The following is a 19352-nucleotide window of genomic DNA, read 5'->3' as shown; positions in this document are numbered from 1 at the left end:
GTGCCCTCTCATTCTTTTAAAAGTGCTAATAAAAACATATACAAATTTATACGGTTTTTAAATTTTTCATTGTTTGAAAATACTATAGGTACTACTTATATTTTTTCTTTACATCATTCTACATAAATTATATGGATTAATTAATTTCTCAGATATAATTAATTTTAAAGATATGAAATAATTTGCATATGGACATGTTTAAGGCAAGGAAAGTAATTCAATTCAACAAATATTTTTGGACCACCTACTATGTGCCAGGCACTGTTCTGTGCATGCTGGGGTTACAGCCAGCAATGGACAAAAATGACAAAATGCCTGCCCTCAGGCTTCCATAGTTTCCCAGCCACCCCGCTTTTATCATTAACATTTTTAGCATATGTGTTTGCCGAGGCAACATACACTTATTATTTTAATAGTTGTGTAACACTATATAGTATAGGTATATGAGAATTTAATTAACCATTTCTTTATTGGTTCACATTTCATTTAGGTTTTGATTTTTGCAACCAATGTTATAATAAACGCCCTTATTATATATATATATGATACACATATATAGCTTTTTATTTCTAAAGAAAAGCAGTCTCACTTGCGTGAACAAAAACTGCCAAACAAACCCATCCCTACTCATTTGTTCTCACTAACCCAATCATGTCTCCATTTCCCAGGTGTGCTCGATGATTCTGGTACTATCCACCTAGGTGGTGCTGAAGCAGGTGCTCACTCTCTGTTCTCTGAAGACATTCCCAGGACAGCTCTAATACCCTTAGTGTCCCCGTGCTTCCAAAAATCACCCGCTGTCAACCGACCTCCGCCACCAGGGAAGACTGTCTAATCACGCTTAATATGCAAATCTAAACTCTGCGGTGTCGCATGGGGCGCCCTGCCAATAATCCTTTGACCCATCCCTCCTCGGCCGTTGTTACAAGGGTGCTTTAGGCACATGCCAGGTGCCTTTTACAGGGTTAATAGCTCATCCTTCAAGATTTGTGTACACATACGTGACTCATTACACCCCATCATTTTGAGACAAGGATGTGTTTAATGGAAATGCACGCCCACAAGAAACTGTAGCTCCTTGAATATGCTTCTTTTCTTTTCTTTTTCTTCCGTACATTCCTAGTCTAGCATGGCCGGCAGCCCACAGTAGATGGAATTGCGCCTTGCCTTGGCCATTTCCCCTAAGCTTTGGAAAGACTCAAATTTCCTGAAATCTCAGTCTCTAGCTAGCGGTTTCCTGTTTCCTTTCCCCTCTCAGTCTCCTCCTGCCCGACTGGGGCCGAATCCGCAAGCAACAGTGTCCACATCCCCTTAGTGGCCTATGCGGTATCCAGATTCCGGGGATCTCACTCCCAGGGGTAGGAGTCGCTTAACCCCAGTGCCTCCCATTCCTCTCCTCCTCCCACCCGGTGCTGTTCTAGGAGGAGCCTAAATGTCCGCTTCCCCAGCTGAAGGGGATTGTGGTGCGTAAACAGGATTAACTCCCTCGCCCCCAGGCGCGCTGAGCTGTTCGGTGGCCTGCGGGCCGGAGCGAGCCCCCAGGTGCGCGGAGGGCGCAGCAGGGGAGCGGGGCATGGGGAGGCTCTCGGCCCGGAGGCTGTCTCTCGGGCCCGCGTCCTCGCCGACTGGGGCAGGGGGCCACAGCCTCAGCAGCTGCTGCTCCGAAGCCCAGGCGGACCGCGGGGACGGCGCGGGTTCCTAGCGGCAGCCTCCCCTCCACCACCTCCCTCTCCCTCCTCGCGCGTCTCCTTCTCCGCCCCCCGCGCTCCAACCACTCGGTTGCAGCCCGCGCTGTCCTCCGGCCCCCGGAGCCGCCGCGCCAGCGCCTCGCCCAGCCATGGGGGACCTGCCGGGCCTCGTGCGCCTCTCCATCGCGCTGCGCATCCAGCCCAATGACGGCCCGGTCTTCTACAAGGTGGACGGGCAGCGATTCGGCCAGAACCGCACCATCAAGCTGCTCACCGGCTCCTCCTACAAGGTGGAGGTGAAGATTAAGCCCACCACGCTGCAGGTCGAGTGAGTGCGGGGTGCGCCGCGGCTGCGGGGTCCCCCGAGGGGCGCGGGCGGAGGACTGGGGCCCCGGACGGCCCGAGCCTCTCCGGGGCCTCTGGCCTCGCCCAGCGGGCCCGGGGGTGGGGGGAAGAGGTCTGCTCCCTGTTCGCCTTCGCCCCCTCCTCCGCCTCACGCTGGTATTCCTCTGTTCTCGCTTCCCTCCACCCCTTGGGGTGACCTCAGTGGCTTCGTTTAAACTAGAAGCCAGGGGTTTTGTTTGTTTCTTGTAAATTTCTCATGCCTTCTGTCCAGCCACCGGCGCTGAACCGCGGACGGCCGGGTGGGGCAGAGGGGAGAAGCTCGCAGGGTTCACTACCGCAATCCCTGCCCTGCTCTGCTCGGTCCTGGCGTGCAGCCCGCGCTGCCCTCGAGGCTGAAGAGGGGAGAGAGGCTGAGGAACGAGGAGTCCAGGCGGGGGAGAGGGGTGGCTACTGGGGCTCCCTGACGGATGCTCCCCGCTCCCCCCGCCCCCCCGCGGGAGGGGGCCCCAGGTCTGGGGGAGCAGGCACAAGCCCAGGGGGGCCGCCTCTGCTCAGGCCTAGTTTCACGGTTTTCCACGCTTATGCTTTTCGTTTTCTCCTGAGTTCTCTGTTCAGCCTGGTGATGGTGCCTGGGATTAGCAACATCCTCACAGCAAGAGGATGTTTTTTGGTTTATTCGTGGCAGGAATTATCTTTTCCCAGCTCCAAAGGGATGATGTGTCCAGTAGACCTCTGGCGGGAAAGTCTTTGGGGGGGGGGGCCTTGACCTCTCAGCTTCCACCTAAGCATTGTGTGAAGTCTAGTCTGGAAAGAGAAAATTTAAAAAAAACATTTATTGTATATACCATATGCTGGACATTATTGTGGGGTGGGGGCGGGGAGTGGGCTTTGAATCCAGCAGACAGCTTTTATAGCTTAAGTTAGTACAATAAACTTGAATTAGCTTTCCAGGTGCAAGGACCCAGGACCAAACCTGGATGGGTTCTGGTACTCCTGGTCCACCTATTTGTCAACATCCCCAACAGCTGCACGCAGCCACAGTGGCCTGTGCACCTGGATGTAACTCAGGCTTTTCCTTTCCTTCCTTTCCTGGCAACCTTATCCCTGGATTGGTTGGAGGATGGGTTGCAGGAAAGGTTATGTGTTCTATATTCCATTTTCTTCAAAGTAGTTCTCCAGTTCCAAACTAATCTACAAATTAATTTGTTAATAACAAAATTATTTTTTCTAATTACACTTTATCAAGGATTTTTCAATGCCCTAACCTGGTAGTTCTCAAACCTGAGTATACATCAGAATCACCTGGAGACCTTGTTAAAACACAGATGACTGGGGCCCACCCCAGAGTTTCTAGTTTACTGTGGGGCTAAGAATTTGCATTTTAATAGGCCCACAGATGATGCTGGTACTACTAGTACAGGGACTTCACTTTGAGAGCCATTATCCTAACAAAGGAATGATGGCAGTAAGAATTTCTGGTGATGTGGCGAGGTACCCCAAATTGTATTGTTGGAACAGAACAAGTCATTAGAGAACTGGTCCAGTGGTTCTTGATCCTACCTGCACAGGAGGATCGCCTAGATAACCTTAAAATAAATTTGTCAGTGCCCAGACTACATCTCAGACCAATTAAATCTTAATCTCTGGGGTTAGGGATAGGGCTGGGTATAGGTAGGTTTTTAACAGCTCCACAGATGATTTTAATGAGTAAAGGGGAGAACCACTACCTCTTGAACTTTCATAACTTTCTACCATACCACAATGTCCCCTTAGCCAAAACCTGTAGGTTTCCTGCCTAGGGTTTTGCTTCAGACCAGGACAGGGTACCTAGGCTAATTCCTACCATATGTGGTCAACTCAAGTCCATTGCAGGAACATTTCCATTGGTGGTGTGCTTGTCCCGCTGGAGCTGAAGTCTAAGGAGCCTGATGGGGACAGAATTGTTTATACGGGCACGTATGACACAGAAGGTGTGGTCCCAACCAAGAGTGGAGAACGGCAGCCCATCCAGATCACCATGCCGGTAAGGCCTGCTTGGGGTTGTGGAGGTATGGTACCAGGGCAAATGGAAACCATGTAAATCACTGTCTTTTTTTAAGAAAAGGTGTATTCAAAGCCAATTTCTGTGGAAATTGGGTTGTGAGTTTCCTTCAAGGATCTGCTGGAGAGAGAACTATGTAATTATCTTTCGTATGGCAGCCTGACCCTATAAATGCCACTATATAAGTAGAAGTAGATGGTTTGGGAGAGATAGTACCTATATCACCATTTCCCCTGTTATATTCTACATCAGGACTGGTTTAGATAATTGGCCCTGAAAAGTTTCTGATTCCAAGTAGCCACAATTTTTTGATTGTGAGAAAGCTGATTTGAATGACATTTTGCTACTTAAATCTACTCTAAAGAAAGGAGCCCAAAAAGTGACTGCCATGGAAAATGATAAAACTCTTAGTATCTAGTAAAGCAATGATATAACTAGGTCATATTGGTCCCTAAGCTAAAAGAAAAAATTGGTAGAAAGGATAGTCAAGATATAGATTTAAATATCTGTGCAAACAAGATAGGTGATGAAGTAAGCTTGCTATAAAATACAGAAAAGGAAGTCTCACCTAAACTGCTATAAAAGTTGGGTAGTTTTTTCCCTCTACAAGAACAGCCTTGAATTGTCTGCTCCCTAGCTTTACAGGGAATATCACAGAGGTTCTCAAATATAAGTGTGCATGAAAATCTCCTTGGTAGATTGTTTAAAATGCCAGACTCAGGCTTCACCTCCAGTGATTTTAGTTCAGTAGAGCTAGGGTGAGGCCAAAGAAATTCTTAACAAGCATAGAGGATCCTGATGGGGATGGTTTGTGGAATGCACTTTGAGAAACACTGGTCTAAGAGCTAATCCATATAGTTCTTCAGAACCTTAGTTTTCACAGTGCCCAATATGCTTAAAAACAACCGCAACAGTAACACAAGGAAATAGTCTAACAGCCTATGCCTTTGCATCTTATGTCTGAATAATTTTTGGAAAAAGTTCTATTTTCCATCAAAGAATCTTCAACAGAGAAAAATACAAAATAGGGGAAATAAATAATCCCTGTAAGAGACAGCTGTTAACAGTTTCGTGAATATTTTTAGAAAGTTTTTTCTACTATGTCTTGGAATATATATATACTTATTGAATATCATTCTATATATTCTTTTCTACTTATGTGTATCTTTCAATATCAAATATACATTCAAAGATGTATACATGGAACATCATTTTAAAGTCGATGGGTCCTCTCTCTATCATCTGATTGTATCAAATTATCCTCAGTCACCTATTGCTGATTATTTCTATTTTTCAGTATTATAAAGAAACTACATTAAAAATAACTCACTTCTGCACAATTGTCTAATGTTTTCTTGATTGCTAGAAGCAATTTTCATATTAAGGCACTTTACAAGACTGCCTAACTGACCTCCAGAAAAGCTAGGCAATTTACACTCGTATCATCTGTATTTAAGTATCCATCTCCTTCTGCACCAGGTATAATTTATCACTTTAAATATTTTTAATATGATAGGCAGAATATTTTAATTTTTATTTCTTTAGTTTCTGTTAATTTGAAATATTGACATGTTTATTTACTATTTGTATTTCCTTTGTGGATTGCATGCTCATAGGTTTTACCCATTTTTATACTTAAGTGTATCTCATTGATTTTTAAGAAACCTGGATAAATTAAAAATAGTCATCTCTTTTATCATATCTTGGATTTGTTCATCATTTATCATGTTTTTTTAACTTTTCTTAAAATATAAATTTTAAATTTTCATATAGTCCAACATATAGGCCTTTTCCTTTATGGCTTTTGCGGTTAAGATTCAGCTTGGAAAGTCTACCTTGACTCCAAGATTGACTATGTATGCATATACACATGGCTGCATTTGTGCATTTTAATCTAAACTCTCATGGTCTCATTTGTTAACTTTCCCATAAATTATTGATTTAAATATGTCAATTCATACTTTATATTGGAATGTATTTGTCCATAATGTCCTAATATAATTATATAAATGCATACTTCTCCAATGGTCAGTTTCATGGTAATTACTTATAAGGCAAAAATTGTTTCTTTGTATACTCTCTAATCCTGTTGATTTGTCTACCCTTATGCCAATATTGCATGTTTTAAACACATTGTTTTTATTAATATATGTATTCATATATTTTGTAACTGACCATCTTACTGAACTTGCTTACTGAAATTTTTTAGTTAATTATCTTGGGTTTTTCAGATAGATGGTCATACTGTTTATCACTGTCATTTTTCTGGGCTTTTTTCCTGGCCTTATTGCATTGTATAATGTTTCTAGAATAACGTTGATGACCAGTAGTGGCAAGAGGTATCCTTGTCCCCAGGACTTCAATGTTAGGTGTACAATGTTAGTTTCAGAAACTTATGTAAAAACAAACTTTTTTAGTTCACTAAGGTATTTTTTTTTTAAATTGGAAGATGTGTTGAATTTCATCTAATTCCTTTTCCCGTCTATGGAGATAATTTATCTTCTTTGATACATTGATGTGATGAATTATATAAAGTAATACACATTCAAATACTAAACTATCCTTTATTTCCTAAAATAAGCTGTACTTAAACATGATGTGTTAGTTTTATTTATTACTATATTGCTAAATTCCATATGCTATATTTTATCTAGGATTCTTAGATTTTTATTTTTTATTTGCTTGCCTTATGAGAAAATGTTTGAGGATTTCCCATATATCAGGCATCTGGGGAAAGGGTGATAAACAAAATAGATACCCCTGGCTTCATAGAGCTTCTCATTTAGAGGAGGAAAACCTACCTTATACATGATTGTCAATAAGGTAAATACTTGCTATTATAAAAAAGTGTAGTGAAAAGGTAGTAGTGCCCTTGGAGCATATAGTGGGGGTCTTATCCTAATCCAAGATTTTGGGGATGGCTTTCTTGAGAAAGAAATTAAGGATGAATAAGAGCTGGGGGAAGAGGGAGCCCTTGAGGAAAGAGGAGTTGCAAAAGTCGAGAGCTGGGAGAGAGCATATGATGCTCTAATGGGTGAGAGAAGCCCAGCATGGCTGGAGCAGAGAGTGAGGCAGAGACTGGCTCAAGATAAAACTGGAGAGGTAAGTGGGGTTTAGATATTATAGGGTAGTCATCTTTATTGGCTTTATCCTAATAACTATAGAAATTCATTGAAGATTTTCAAATCAATTTTGTGATACAATTTATACACAATAAAATGCACCAACTTTAAGTGTACAATTATGTAGGTTTTGGCAAATGGATGCTACTGTATGATCACGACCCCAGTAAAGATACAGAACACTTCTATTACCCTGAAAACTCCCCCATACCCATTTGCAGTTAATCTCCCCAACCTTACCCCACCCTGAGCTTGCTGTCTCAATATTAGTTTTAACTATGTGAGAACTTCATGTAAATAGAATTATACTGTTGTGTCTGGCTTCTTTCGCTTGATATAATGTTCTTGAGATTCATCTATTTGTATGTATCAGTACTTTTATCATTGGATAGTACGATATATGGATATAGGCCAATTTACCCCTTTACAAATAAATGGACATCTGGGTTATTTTCAGCTTTTGATATTATGCTGCTATGAACATTTGAGTATAAGTCTCAGTGTGAGTACATGTTTTCATTTCTCTTGAGTAAATACCTGAGAGGAGAATTGCTAAGTCACATGGTAAGTATATATTTATCTATATAACAAATGTTCAGACTTTTGTACTATTTCATATTTCCAACAGCAATGTATGAGAATTCTAGTTGCTTTACACAATCTTTGTGAATCTTCTTAATTTAGAAATGCAAATAACCTAGAAGAGCCAAAACAATTTTATTTCATTATCTGTATTGTAGTCCTTAAATCAGGTAGCATAAATCTTCCATCTTTGCTTATCCAAAGTTATTTTGGCTATTCTAGGTCCTTTGCACATATATATTAATATCATATACATGATATATATATATATGTATATATATATGAGAATGAGCTTGTCAAATTTCTCCAAAAATTGGGATATTGGGTTTGCATTAAATCTATGGATCAATTTGGAGAGATTTGACATCTTAATATTGAGTTTTCTAATCCATGAATATGCTATGTCTCTATTTAGGTCTTCTTGAATTTTCTCTGTAGTATATTACAATGTTCCCTCTACAGATTTTATACATATTTTGTTAAACTTATTATTAACTACATATTTTTGAATGCAACTATAAAAGGAATTGTTTTTATTGCTGGTATATGGAAATAAAATTGATTTTTGTACATTGATCTTGAATCCTGAGACTTTGCTAATCTCACTTATTAATCCTAATAGCTTTCTTTTGTAGAAGCTCCAGGATTTTCTACTTACATTATCATGTCATCTGTAAATAAAAAGTTTTTCTCCTTTCTTTCCAATCTGTATTCCTTTTATTTATGACCTACTTTTAATGAATAAGACCTTCAGTATGTTGCTATATAGAAATGGTGAGAGTAGACATTCTTGTTCCTCAGTCTTAGGAGAAAGCATTCAGTTTTTCCACAGGTATAATGTCAGCTGTGTAGATTTTTATTCCAAGTACTATTATTAGATTAAGGAAGTTCCCTTCTATTCCTAGTTTACTGAAGATTTTATCATGAATGTATTGTAAAATGTTTTCAAACACTTTTTCTATATCTTTTGAGATGATCATAAGGTATTTTTTCTTTATTCTGTTTATGGTAGATTACATTGCTTTTTCAATATTAAAATAACCTTGAATTTCCAGGTAAAATACCACTTGGTTATGACATATTCTCTGTATGTATAGCCGGATTTGATTCATTAATATTTTATTGAGGATTTTTATGTCTGTTTCTGGGGGATATTTTTCTATGTTTTTTTCTTATCTCTCTGTCTAGTTTTTGTGTCAGGGTAATGCTAGCTGCATAAAATGATTTGGTGGAAAGTGTTTGCTCTTCTATTTTCTGAAAGAGTTTTTATAAAACCAATATTATTCCTAGTGTCAGAATTCACCAATGAAGGCATTTTACTTTATTTGAAGGTTTTTAATTATAAATTCAATTTCCTTAATTGATATTGGGCTATTCAGGTTTATTTCTTGAGTTAGTTTTATAATTTGCCTTTGAAGTCATTCATTTCAATTAAGTTGTCAAATTTATTGGCATAAAGTATTCACAATAATCCTCCACCATCCTTTAATGTCAGAGGATCTCTAACAATGTCTATTCTTTCATTCTTAATATTCAATATTTTTCCTTTTTCTTCCCTGATCAGTCTAGCTAGAGATTTTAGTTTTATTGGCCTTTTCAAAATCCTAGGTTTGTTTTCACATGCTTTCATCTCCATTTTTTTTTATTTCATTTTCTGGTCCTGTATTTCCTTCTTTTGTTTGCTTTGAAATGTTTTAATTAAGGCTTAATACATATGCAGTAAAATGATCCCTTTGTCTATTGTCAAGTTCTGGTTTTCAGTAATTTGACTATGATGTACCTAAGTGTGTTTTTTCTTTGTATCTTTTTTTCTTGGGATCATTGATTTTCTTGAATCTGTAGGTTAATGTTTTCACAAAATTTAGAGCATTCATAACTGTTTTGTCAAGTACTTTTTTTCTACTCCATTATCTCAACTAAACACATGTTGGAAAGCTTCATATTATCCCACAAGTCTTTGAGGCCCTGTTCAGTTTTTTTAATGGATCTTCAGATTAGATCGTTTCTATTGATGTATCCTTAAGGTTTACTGATTGTTTCTTCTACTATTTCCAGTCTTATATTGGTCTTCTAAGTATTTCTCTTAGATCTTCAGATTAGATCATTTCTATTGATGTATCCTAAGGTTACTGATTGTTTCTTCTACTATTTCCAGTCTTATATTGGTCTTCTAAGTATTTCTCTATTATATTTTCCAGCTCTAGCATTCTCATTGTATTTTTTATAATTTCAATTTCTCAAGATGCCTTATGTTTGTGCCTTAAGACCATGTTTTCCTTTATTTCTTTGAGCATACTTATAATTGCTGGTTTGAAATTTTGATAAAGCAACATCTGGCTTTATTTAGAGTAAATTACTATACACTTTTTTCCTGAATGTGGGTCACACTTTCCTATTTCATTATATGGCTAGTAATTTTTGGTTAGAAACTTAACATTGTGGATAACATATTATTGACTCTGGTTTCTGTTTTATTCTTCTGAGTATTATTTTTTTTACATTCTAGCAGGCAATAAACATTCCCATACTCAAACTTCAAACTTAGTCTTTCTAGCAGCGTGTAGCAGCTAATATCTCTGCTCAGTCTTTTTTAACTTCTAATTGCTTGGCTTGTTTAGCCTAGTTCTCTTTTGTGCCCATGGAGTTTGGCAGTCAGCTAAGGAATCAGAGTTTATAGTGAGATTTTTGGATCCCACCCACCCTTAGGTTCCCCTAAATTTCCAGCTGCTCTGCCAGTGTTAAATTCTTACTTTGACACCTCATGCCAGTAAGTCTCCAACTTCTTAGGTTTGGGAATGCACTCAATCAAACAAAAATGGACTTCTAAATCTTATTCAGCACAACTTTATCTTTCCAAGATTATGCTGGTTTGTCTGCTTTTTCAATGAGTGTCCTAGGCTGTCCCCCTGCCACTACCCTGCACATGCAGTTGGCTAGGGATTACGGTCGGAGTTATGGCCAGATTTTGGGTTCCATCATTTCTGCAGCTCTTTTTCCCAGTGTTTCCTACCTAAATTTCTAGCTTCTCCTCCAGTCCTAGTGTTGTTTTCTGCCTCTTTCAGCAGGTAGGGCTCCCATTTTCTCCTGCCAGAACTTCAAGGGATTGAGGAGTGCCCTTGGACAAGAAAGCCACAAATGAAATTTGTCACTGTTGCAGTTGAAGTCTTTCAAGGGTGACTCTCCTCTGGCTTCTGTCCTACTTTTGGGAGTCACTTTCTAAAGCCCTCAAATAGTTTTCATTTACATTTTGCCAGATTATGTAATTAATTGTGTAAGGTTCACCCAACAAATCCATTCCACCGTTACTCCCCTTTTTAAAAACCTTTCAATGTAGGAGTTTTAGTTCCTGGTAATAAGATTAGCCTGTTAAAGTTGGCATGTGTAGATTGGAAGGGGAGATAGAGAGGCAAAGAACAATTATAAAGCAGTCTTAAGTTTTCCTGTTGAGGTTAATAGCTTTGCAAAATGAATTAGAAACTTTTTTTATAGTGTATACTCTTGAACAATTTACACAGCATAGGATTTATGCTAAATCATAGCTAAATGCCCTTTAATATTCCATGTGGAGGTTTTTTTTTTTAAGAATTTAGAACTAGTAAAACTTTTTTGATTTTTTTTCTTCAAGAAATTAATATTTCTCACCTTTCCAATGAGGAGAATGATTTAACTCATTTTTCAAACTGTTTTCTGAAGTCTTAGGGTTCCCCTGAGGTACTATATCAGGGCTTGTTGAAAGGGACAGGGAGAATGCAAGCATCTGTCTTCGTCTAGTCATGTATTACAGTACTGCCTTATATTGTGAAGAAAAAGTTCTGTAAAAATATTTAAAATCACTGATAATTGACAGTCTTTTTTTGCATTGGCAACCAGAACGCCCAAAACCAAATCTAAGCTCAAACAATGCATTATGTTTAATATGCTTATATTATTTTTCATGATCATTATTTTTATTTGCATATTTTTAGTTTCATACAAAAATCTAAATGCCATCTTAAATTCTTTGTAAAATGTACAGTATCATATAAATCAAGGTTGAATAAGATGGGAAAGTTAAATTATAAATCTAAAATTATGGAAAAATCAAAATACTATCAACTATAGGAAAATAACTTGATTTTTAAGTAGAAGAAGTCATAAAGGAAAATAAGAAATTTAATTATGTTTCTATACAATCAAAAATGAAAATAAAGCAATAGAAAAGTATGACACTTTTTAAATCTTTGAGCCTGATTTTTTAAAAATACTAATCTTCAACAGAAATACTAACAAAACAGGAAGAACACTTTCCACAAGAAGAAATGAAATTAAAATGTAGAAATGTTCATTCTTATAAGTAATAATGAAAAGTAAACTAGAAAATCTACTTCTTAAAGTAATTCCCAGTGATATCATTATTATAAACAAAGCCTTCTTTATTGCTGGTAACATTGTAAAATGGTATGTACGATGCTTTTGAAAAAAATGGCTGTAGGACTAGCCATAAAGATTCATTTATTTTAAGCAAATAATTTCACTCCTATTGAAGTAGAGATATATATGCACAAAATTAATTATTGGAATGTTTTTTATGGTAGGGGACTACGTACATATCTAATATCTGGGGAATAGTCTAGTTGTCATAATACATCATAATAGAGTCCTCTGTCACCATTAAAACTAACAATGAATAGTTGGACAACATACAATTATAATTGTTGAACTTTTAATATTAAAAATAATTGCAGCTATAAAACATGCATATGTGGAAGGTAATCTGAAAGTGAACTGGCTCAAAATGAAGGTATTACTTCTGCTTTAAAAATTTGCTCAAATTTCTGAACCTTGTTATTTTACTTTTTTAAATCATGCAAATCTTAGAAGATGCTGGGATGCATTCCCAGCCCTCTCCTCTGTGCCCAACCAAAAAGGAATCCTACAGGGACTTGCTGGCCTTCAGTGCTATTTGGTGTGACTCTAAATGACAGTATTTGAGAATCTTTCTTCAGAAAATAACTAATATCAAACTCTTAAGCATGTAATCTGTATACCATGTTAGAGCTAAAAGTATCCTTAGAGATCAGATAGTAGAATCCACTCTGCATTGAAAAATCAAGCCCACTGAGTTAAGATATGCCTGGTTTAATTACATAAACAGTTAATTACAGAAGTAGATAGTATCCTGATATCTTCCTGACTTCCAGTTTTAATTCTGACATTCTTGACTTTTCCTCAGGCATCCACAACAGTGACTTTTCCCTTGTGAACTAGGAATAATAATCTAGGGATTTGTTACTTAACTGGATTTACCAGGACATGTCAAGGTTTCAGTGTGTTCTGTGAGAATGTGGTATCTGTATATAATTTTTAATACTTAAGCTTGAAATATTAGTGACTTAGTGTCATAGATCATGTTAAAGTCTTTACCACTAGAATGAAAACTTGAATGTAGCACTGTCGCTGCTGACTTGATCAGAAAACCTTGATTTCAATCATTTTCCTTATAATCAGCCTGTTACAAGTAAGATACAAATAGATGGCCAATGCTCAAACTAAAAGCTGTGCAATCATTGTTGGGAACAATTAACTATCCATCCCTGCTTCTAGATGTGAAAATTCATATGTAAGAACCTGGGCTTTATTTGCTGGGACTGGGGATTTATGAGTAAGTTTAGAGACTGCAGAGCATTTCCTTACAACATATCCTCCAATCAGCTAGTAACTTAACGGCTCTCCAACCTTGTAGTGGATGCCTGGACAGGCAAACAAGATTTAGGGTAAGTAATAATATCTTTTAATGACTAGGTCTGAATTATTCAGACAGTAAAACAAAGCCCTGTGCTTCAGTCATTCCAAAGGATGTAGAAATTTTCATTTTATAGATCCAATTAGGAAGAAGTTTTGAATCAAGGCCCTTCTAAATTGAGCTAGTCTTCTCCTCTAGTCTTCTGTTCATACCTTAAGCAGAAGACGTATGAATCCATCCTGCTAAGACCCGAGGTCCAGGAGGGAGCAGCAGCCTCAGGAAATTGAAGCCCTGGTCTCTCAGCCCATATTGGCCCCAGAGGGAAGTTAGGGAGGTCTCCTATCCTGCCCTGTGACCACGGAGGAGAGGGAATAGTCTTATTTATGGTAGGCTTCTCCACACTTACCCAGTGCTCAGTATGTGTTAGGTGGAAGGATGAACAACCTAAAGGTAGCTCACTGACCTACTAAGACCTCATGAAAATTCTGACGATTAGTATTTGCAGTTCTTCAAGTTAAAATTTCAACTCCAATTACGTATGCTATTCTTATGAGTCTTGTGATTCTAAAGTTACTTCAGAGTAGTTTTTGAAGAATTTTTTAATCATTGAATAAATGATGCTAGGCTGATTGGCCATTTGGGGGAAATATCATCATTGTTCTTTCCTGATACCATACTCCACAATATATTTCAGATGGAAAAAGTTAACTTTTTGAAAACTCTAAATGAAAAGAATCCATCTCAACTTGTAAAAAATGGAAGAAATTCAAAGGTATAAGTTGAAAGCTTCAATTACACATAATGTAAAATTTCTGTCAAACATTGTAAGTTAAATTTTAATTAAAAGGCAACTTAAAATGCAAATGACAATTGGTGAAAAATTATTGGCAATATGTACAGTCTCCCAAGCTGTGTTGCCTTGATTTGCCACTGCCCATACAGACCCTGCTGCTACCTTTAATAATACTGCACAGCCCTTTACAGCCCACTGATACAATGAATGGCCACTGAAGTCAGGAAGCAGTCAAATGCCATCTGACTTAGATTGACAGCAGTGATCTCTCTATTCAAATAATTCCCAAGGCCTTGGTACTGGGAGCATTAGCTCCCATTTATTAAAAGCAATACCCATCTCTAATACCTTTCAACCCCCACTTCAAAGAGTGGTGTAATTTCCCGTTCAGTACCTCCAAGGAGAGAATCCAGGTACAGATTCTGTCTGCACGAATCATCATCATAGTCCTTTTTGTTGTTGGCCCTCTTCAGTGGGAGACTGGTGGGAGTTTGGAGGAATAAGGCAGGAAGGTATATGAGGCTGAGCATGTGCATGGAGGTGGGTAGCCTCCCAAGTATAAAATGCATGCACTCCCAAATAGGTTGGGCCTCATGCCAGCTGTCTGGTCTAGTATTTGGCAAGAGCTATAACCTTAATATACAAAAAATTCTTAGAAACCAATAAGAAAGAATCATAGGACATGGGAAATAAAATGAGCATAAAACAATAGGCAATTTACAAAAATACAAGTAGCCAATAAATATGTGAAAAATGGTTTTATTTCACTATTGGTAAGGAGTACAAATCATGTAATGCCAATTTTCACATACAAAATTGGTGAATATTGAAAAAATACCAATTGTCCAGAGCTAGTATATTTCTTTATGAAATATAGTGAACTTTATAGACTGATATTATATCCTGCAACTTTACTAAATTCACTTATTCTAGTAGCTTCTTGTTAGATTGCTTAGGACTTTCTGCAGACACAGTTACTGTTTATCTGAGAGACAGTTTTACTTCCTCCCCTCCACCTTTTTTTTTCCCTCTTGCCCTAAGGCACTGGCTAGGACCTGCATTACAATTCTGAATAGGGGTGGTAAGAGCACCCGTTCTTGCCTTGTTTGGAACTCAAAGGGAAAGGACTCAGTCTCTTGCCATTAAGGATAAAGTTAGCTATAGCTTTTTTGTCAATGCCCCTTAATGAAGTTGAAGAATTTTCCTTTTATTCCTAGTTTGCTGAGAATAGAATCAATATTACATTGTCAGATGTTCTTTTTGCATCTGTTGATATGATTATATGGTTTTTTCTTTTCTGTTAATATGGTAGGTTTTCAAGTATTGAACCACCTGTGAACTCCAAGAATAAATCCCTCTTAGTCCTGATGTATTAACCTTATTATATATTGATGGATTTGATATACTAATGTTTTAAACAAATAGAAAGTATAAGCAAATTATATATATATGTCCATGTGGAATCTGCCTGTAATTTTTTTATAACATTTTTGTCAGGTTTTGGTATTAGGGTAATGTTGATTTCATAAAATGAATTGAGAAATGTTCCCTCTGTGGCCTGAAATATAGAATTTTTTTTTATTTTTCCCTTAGGTGTTTGAATTTATCAATGAAGCCATTTGGGCCTGGAGGATTTTTACCTACAAATTTAATTTCTTTAGTAGATAGAGGTCTACTGATAGTTTGTGTCTTTCAAGGAGGAATTTGTCCATTTTGTTGAAATTGTTCACATAAGATTTTCCTAATTAAGGTCAATAGGATCTATAATGATGTTCCCTCTTTCATTTCTAATGCTGATCATTTTTCTTGCTCAGTTTTGTCAGGGATTTATCAATTTCAAAGACATTTAAAACAAACAGGTTTTAGTTACATTGATTTTTTTTCTTTACAGTTCTTCTTTTTCTAATTCATTGATTTCTTTATTTCCTTTCTTCTTCTTACCCTATATAGTCACTAGACTGGCTAAAATTAAAAAGACTGGCAATGCCAAGTTTTGGAGAGGATGTTGAGCAACTGAAACTCTCATATTGCTGGTTGGCATATAAAATGGTACAAACTCTTAGAAAAGTTTTTTTTTTTTAAAGATAACATACGTTATAAGACCCAGAACTTTAGTCCTATTTATTTAGCTAAGGGAAATAGCAAGCATATTTACTAATAAAACCAAGCAGTACAGGAATATAGAGGGTTGGAATCCAGTGGGAATTGATAGGTCATGCCACGCTAAAAGTCACAGATGCTTGTTTACACTGAATTTGTTTACTGATAAAGTAACATCAGGTTTCTATCCGTATAATAGGATTGTTCTGTGCTCCCGAGCCAATGGATTTCTGAGCGGCCTTATTGATGAATGTCATGTGTCTCCAGTAGAAGTTTGTGGCACAGTGGGCAGAAGTACTCTGGGGATTCTATGCCAATTGGTTGTAAGACCATGGAAATTTTTTAAAACAAACTCTTCAGATTCCTCATTTGTTATCAAGGACAACAAATGAGTCTCCTCTCCTCAGAATCGGATATATTCTCTTCGACATTGGTTGGAAAATAAAAGCGTATCTAGGCTTGCCATTTGTAAGAACACTATGAGAAATAAAATGTCCAGGTAGAGTGACTGTTTTAGCTGGGGCTTCTATAATATAAATACCATAGACTGGGTGGCTTAAATAGTAAACATTTATTTCTCAGAGTTCTAGAGGCTGGGAAGTCCAAAAATCAAAGCACTAGCATATCAGGTGTTTGGTGAGACTCTCTCTTTGGTTCATAGCCCCTTTCTTGCTATATCCTCATATGGCAGAGAGCAGATAGATTGATCATCTCCCCAGTTTCTCTTCTTACAAGGGCACTAGTCCCATTCATAAGGGCTCTACGCTCATGACCTAATTACCTCCCAAGGGCCTCACCTCTAAATACCCATTACATTGGGGATTTAGGTTTCAACATATGAATTGGGGGGGGGGGATGTAACAATGTCCTAAAGCATTCTACATATGACAATTCATGCAACTTCTCACTTAGGTAGAAAAAGAAAAATAGTTCACTAACTCTTTGCCCTTTTCCTTATAGAAAGAGTTTGGCACAGTGATAATAGCTCCTAGCAGGAATTAGGAGACTTAGGTTCTTGTCCTGTTCCTATCATTAGCTGGTTTTGGAGTCTAGACCCAAGGCAAATCACTTAACCTTTTTGAATCTTAGCTTTTTCGTCCATGAAATGTGGATAGCAAAAACAAGGTGGAATGATGTCTGTGAAAGTATCACGTAAAATAAAGAATACTACGAAAATGCACAGAATTATACTTGTGTATAAACTGCATCACTCAAGAGCCTGCCTCAGTAGATTTTCCTTAGAAGGGACAGCTAGCCTGGGAGGGAGTGGAGAGCCTGTATAGTTGCTTCTGTTCTTTAAGAAGAATGTCAGCTTTTGAGACCCCCATGTACTCTCAGCCAAATGAGAAGAACTTCTGAGCTAGGTAGTAAGAGGCCCAGGAAATAGAACTCCAAAAGAAAGAATAGGAAGAAGGCTAATGGGAAGTGCAAACAACTAAGGCACGGGGGAGAGGAAAACCTAAGCATAGTTAGCAGCAGTTACATTTACTTTAATGCAAGCTTGGATCCAGCATTAATAAAAGAGAAACCAAAACTGAAACACAAGCACCTAAACATCCCATATCTTTAGCTGTGACTGCGGCTGTCAGCAGATTTTAATTTTGGTCTCCTGTGTTACTGAGAACTCTTAGGTTGAGACTTTCTTAATTTTAAGTTTATTCAGACTTAAGACATAAGCCTTAAGTTTTTTCTTGCCTGTGGTTATAATCATCTTGGTTGGCTTTTTTTTTTTTTACACCCAACTTTTATTTCAGAAAAGATCTCAGCATTGCAGCATTGTTTCTCTTACTTAGCATGGTTCAGGCTGCTTCCCTCAAAAGACTAGCTGGTGTTTGGAAAATATAAAATATTTTATTAGAAAATATATTTGTATGTATAATATAAAATATTTTTGTAATTTAAAATTCAAATTTTAATTGAATTTTAAAATTCAGTCGCACTTAAAATGTGCAATGCTCTGTGCTGGTCAAAAATAATAATACTAAATCCTCTTTAAAAGCCTTGGTGAATTAAGTTTATTCATAACACCACTACCCTATTGTGAACAAAGCTATACTTTCATTAGAATGTACATATTAACATAATTTATAAAATCCCTTGGGCTTAGGGGTTTATATATTTTTGAAAGCTGATAAATTCATTTCACCATTTAAAAATTTTTGATTATGAAAGTAATAGTTATTGCAGAACAATCTGAGTAGAAAGATAGGAAAATTCAATTTCTTAGATATTAATATTTTTCATTTCCTTTTTATATGTATCTTATTTTACATATTTGAGCTCATAATGTATGTACACCATTCTGATTCATCTCTTTCCTTTCACATTGTTCTAAGCATTTTCTTGCATCAACAACCCTAAATTCCTTTTTTTTTTTTTTTGAGACAGAGTCTCACTTTGTTGCCTGGGCTAGAATGAGTGCCGTGGCGTCAGCCTAGCTAACAGCAACCTCAAACTCCTAGGCTCAAGCAATCCTACTGCCTCAGCCTCCCGAGTAGCTGGGACTACAGGCATGCACCACCATGCCCGGCTAATTTTTTCTATATATATATTTTAGTTGGCCAGATAATTTATTTATATTTTTAGTAGAGACGGGGTCTCGCTCTTGCTCAGGCTGGTCTCGAACTCCTGACCTCGAGCGATCCTCCCGCCTCAGCCTCCCAGAGTGCTAGGATTACAGGCGTGAGCCACTGTGCCCGGCCCTAAATTCCTTTTTCATGGTGATGTAAGTTAATCATATGCCCCCATTTTTATATTTTCCTAATGTGGGACACTTAGATTGCTTCTGGTATTTAGAAATTTTTACTAAGTTGCTAGATGAATAGTATCTATGTAAAGGTTTCTATTTCTTTACTAATAACATTACATTGGAATGTTTTTCAGATATTAGCCGTTTTTTCTTTTTAATGAACTGTTCCAGTTTTTTATCCAAATGTTCTTGGTAGTTTTTACTAATTCA

General features: G+C 37.5%; 1 protein-coding gene across 3 annotated transcripts in view; it reads left to right on the top strand.

Annotated features, from left to right (window-relative positions):
* Positions 1 to 1247: 1247 nt before the first annotated feature.
* The window catches only part of CNRIP1 (cannabinoid receptor interacting protein 1), a 29468-nt gene continuing 11363 nt past the window's right edge, over positions 1248 to 19352 (top strand). For 2 of the 3 annotated variants that reach the window (XM_045549755.1, XM_045549754.1), the window contains exons 1-2: positions 1248 to 2016; positions 3906 to 4056. In XM_045549755.1, the coding sequence (XP_045405711.1) occupies positions 1838 to 2016; positions 3906 to 4056 (330 nt within the window). In that variant the 5' untranslated portion in view covers positions 1248 to 1837. The remainder of the gene's footprint in view (positions 2017 to 3905; positions 4057 to 19352) is intronic. The other variant, XM_045549756.1, reaches the window with a different exon arrangement.

The sequence above is a fragment of the Lemur catta genome, chromosome 4 (assembly GCF_020740605.2).
Source record: "Lemur catta isolate mLemCat1 chromosome 4, mLemCat1.pri, whole genome shotgun sequence".
NCBI lineage: Eukaryota > Metazoa > Chordata > Mammalia > Primates > Lemuridae > Lemur > Lemur catta.
The sequence above is the reverse complement of the archived record's forward strand: the minus strand, read 5'-3'. Positions and strand labels throughout refer to the sequence as shown.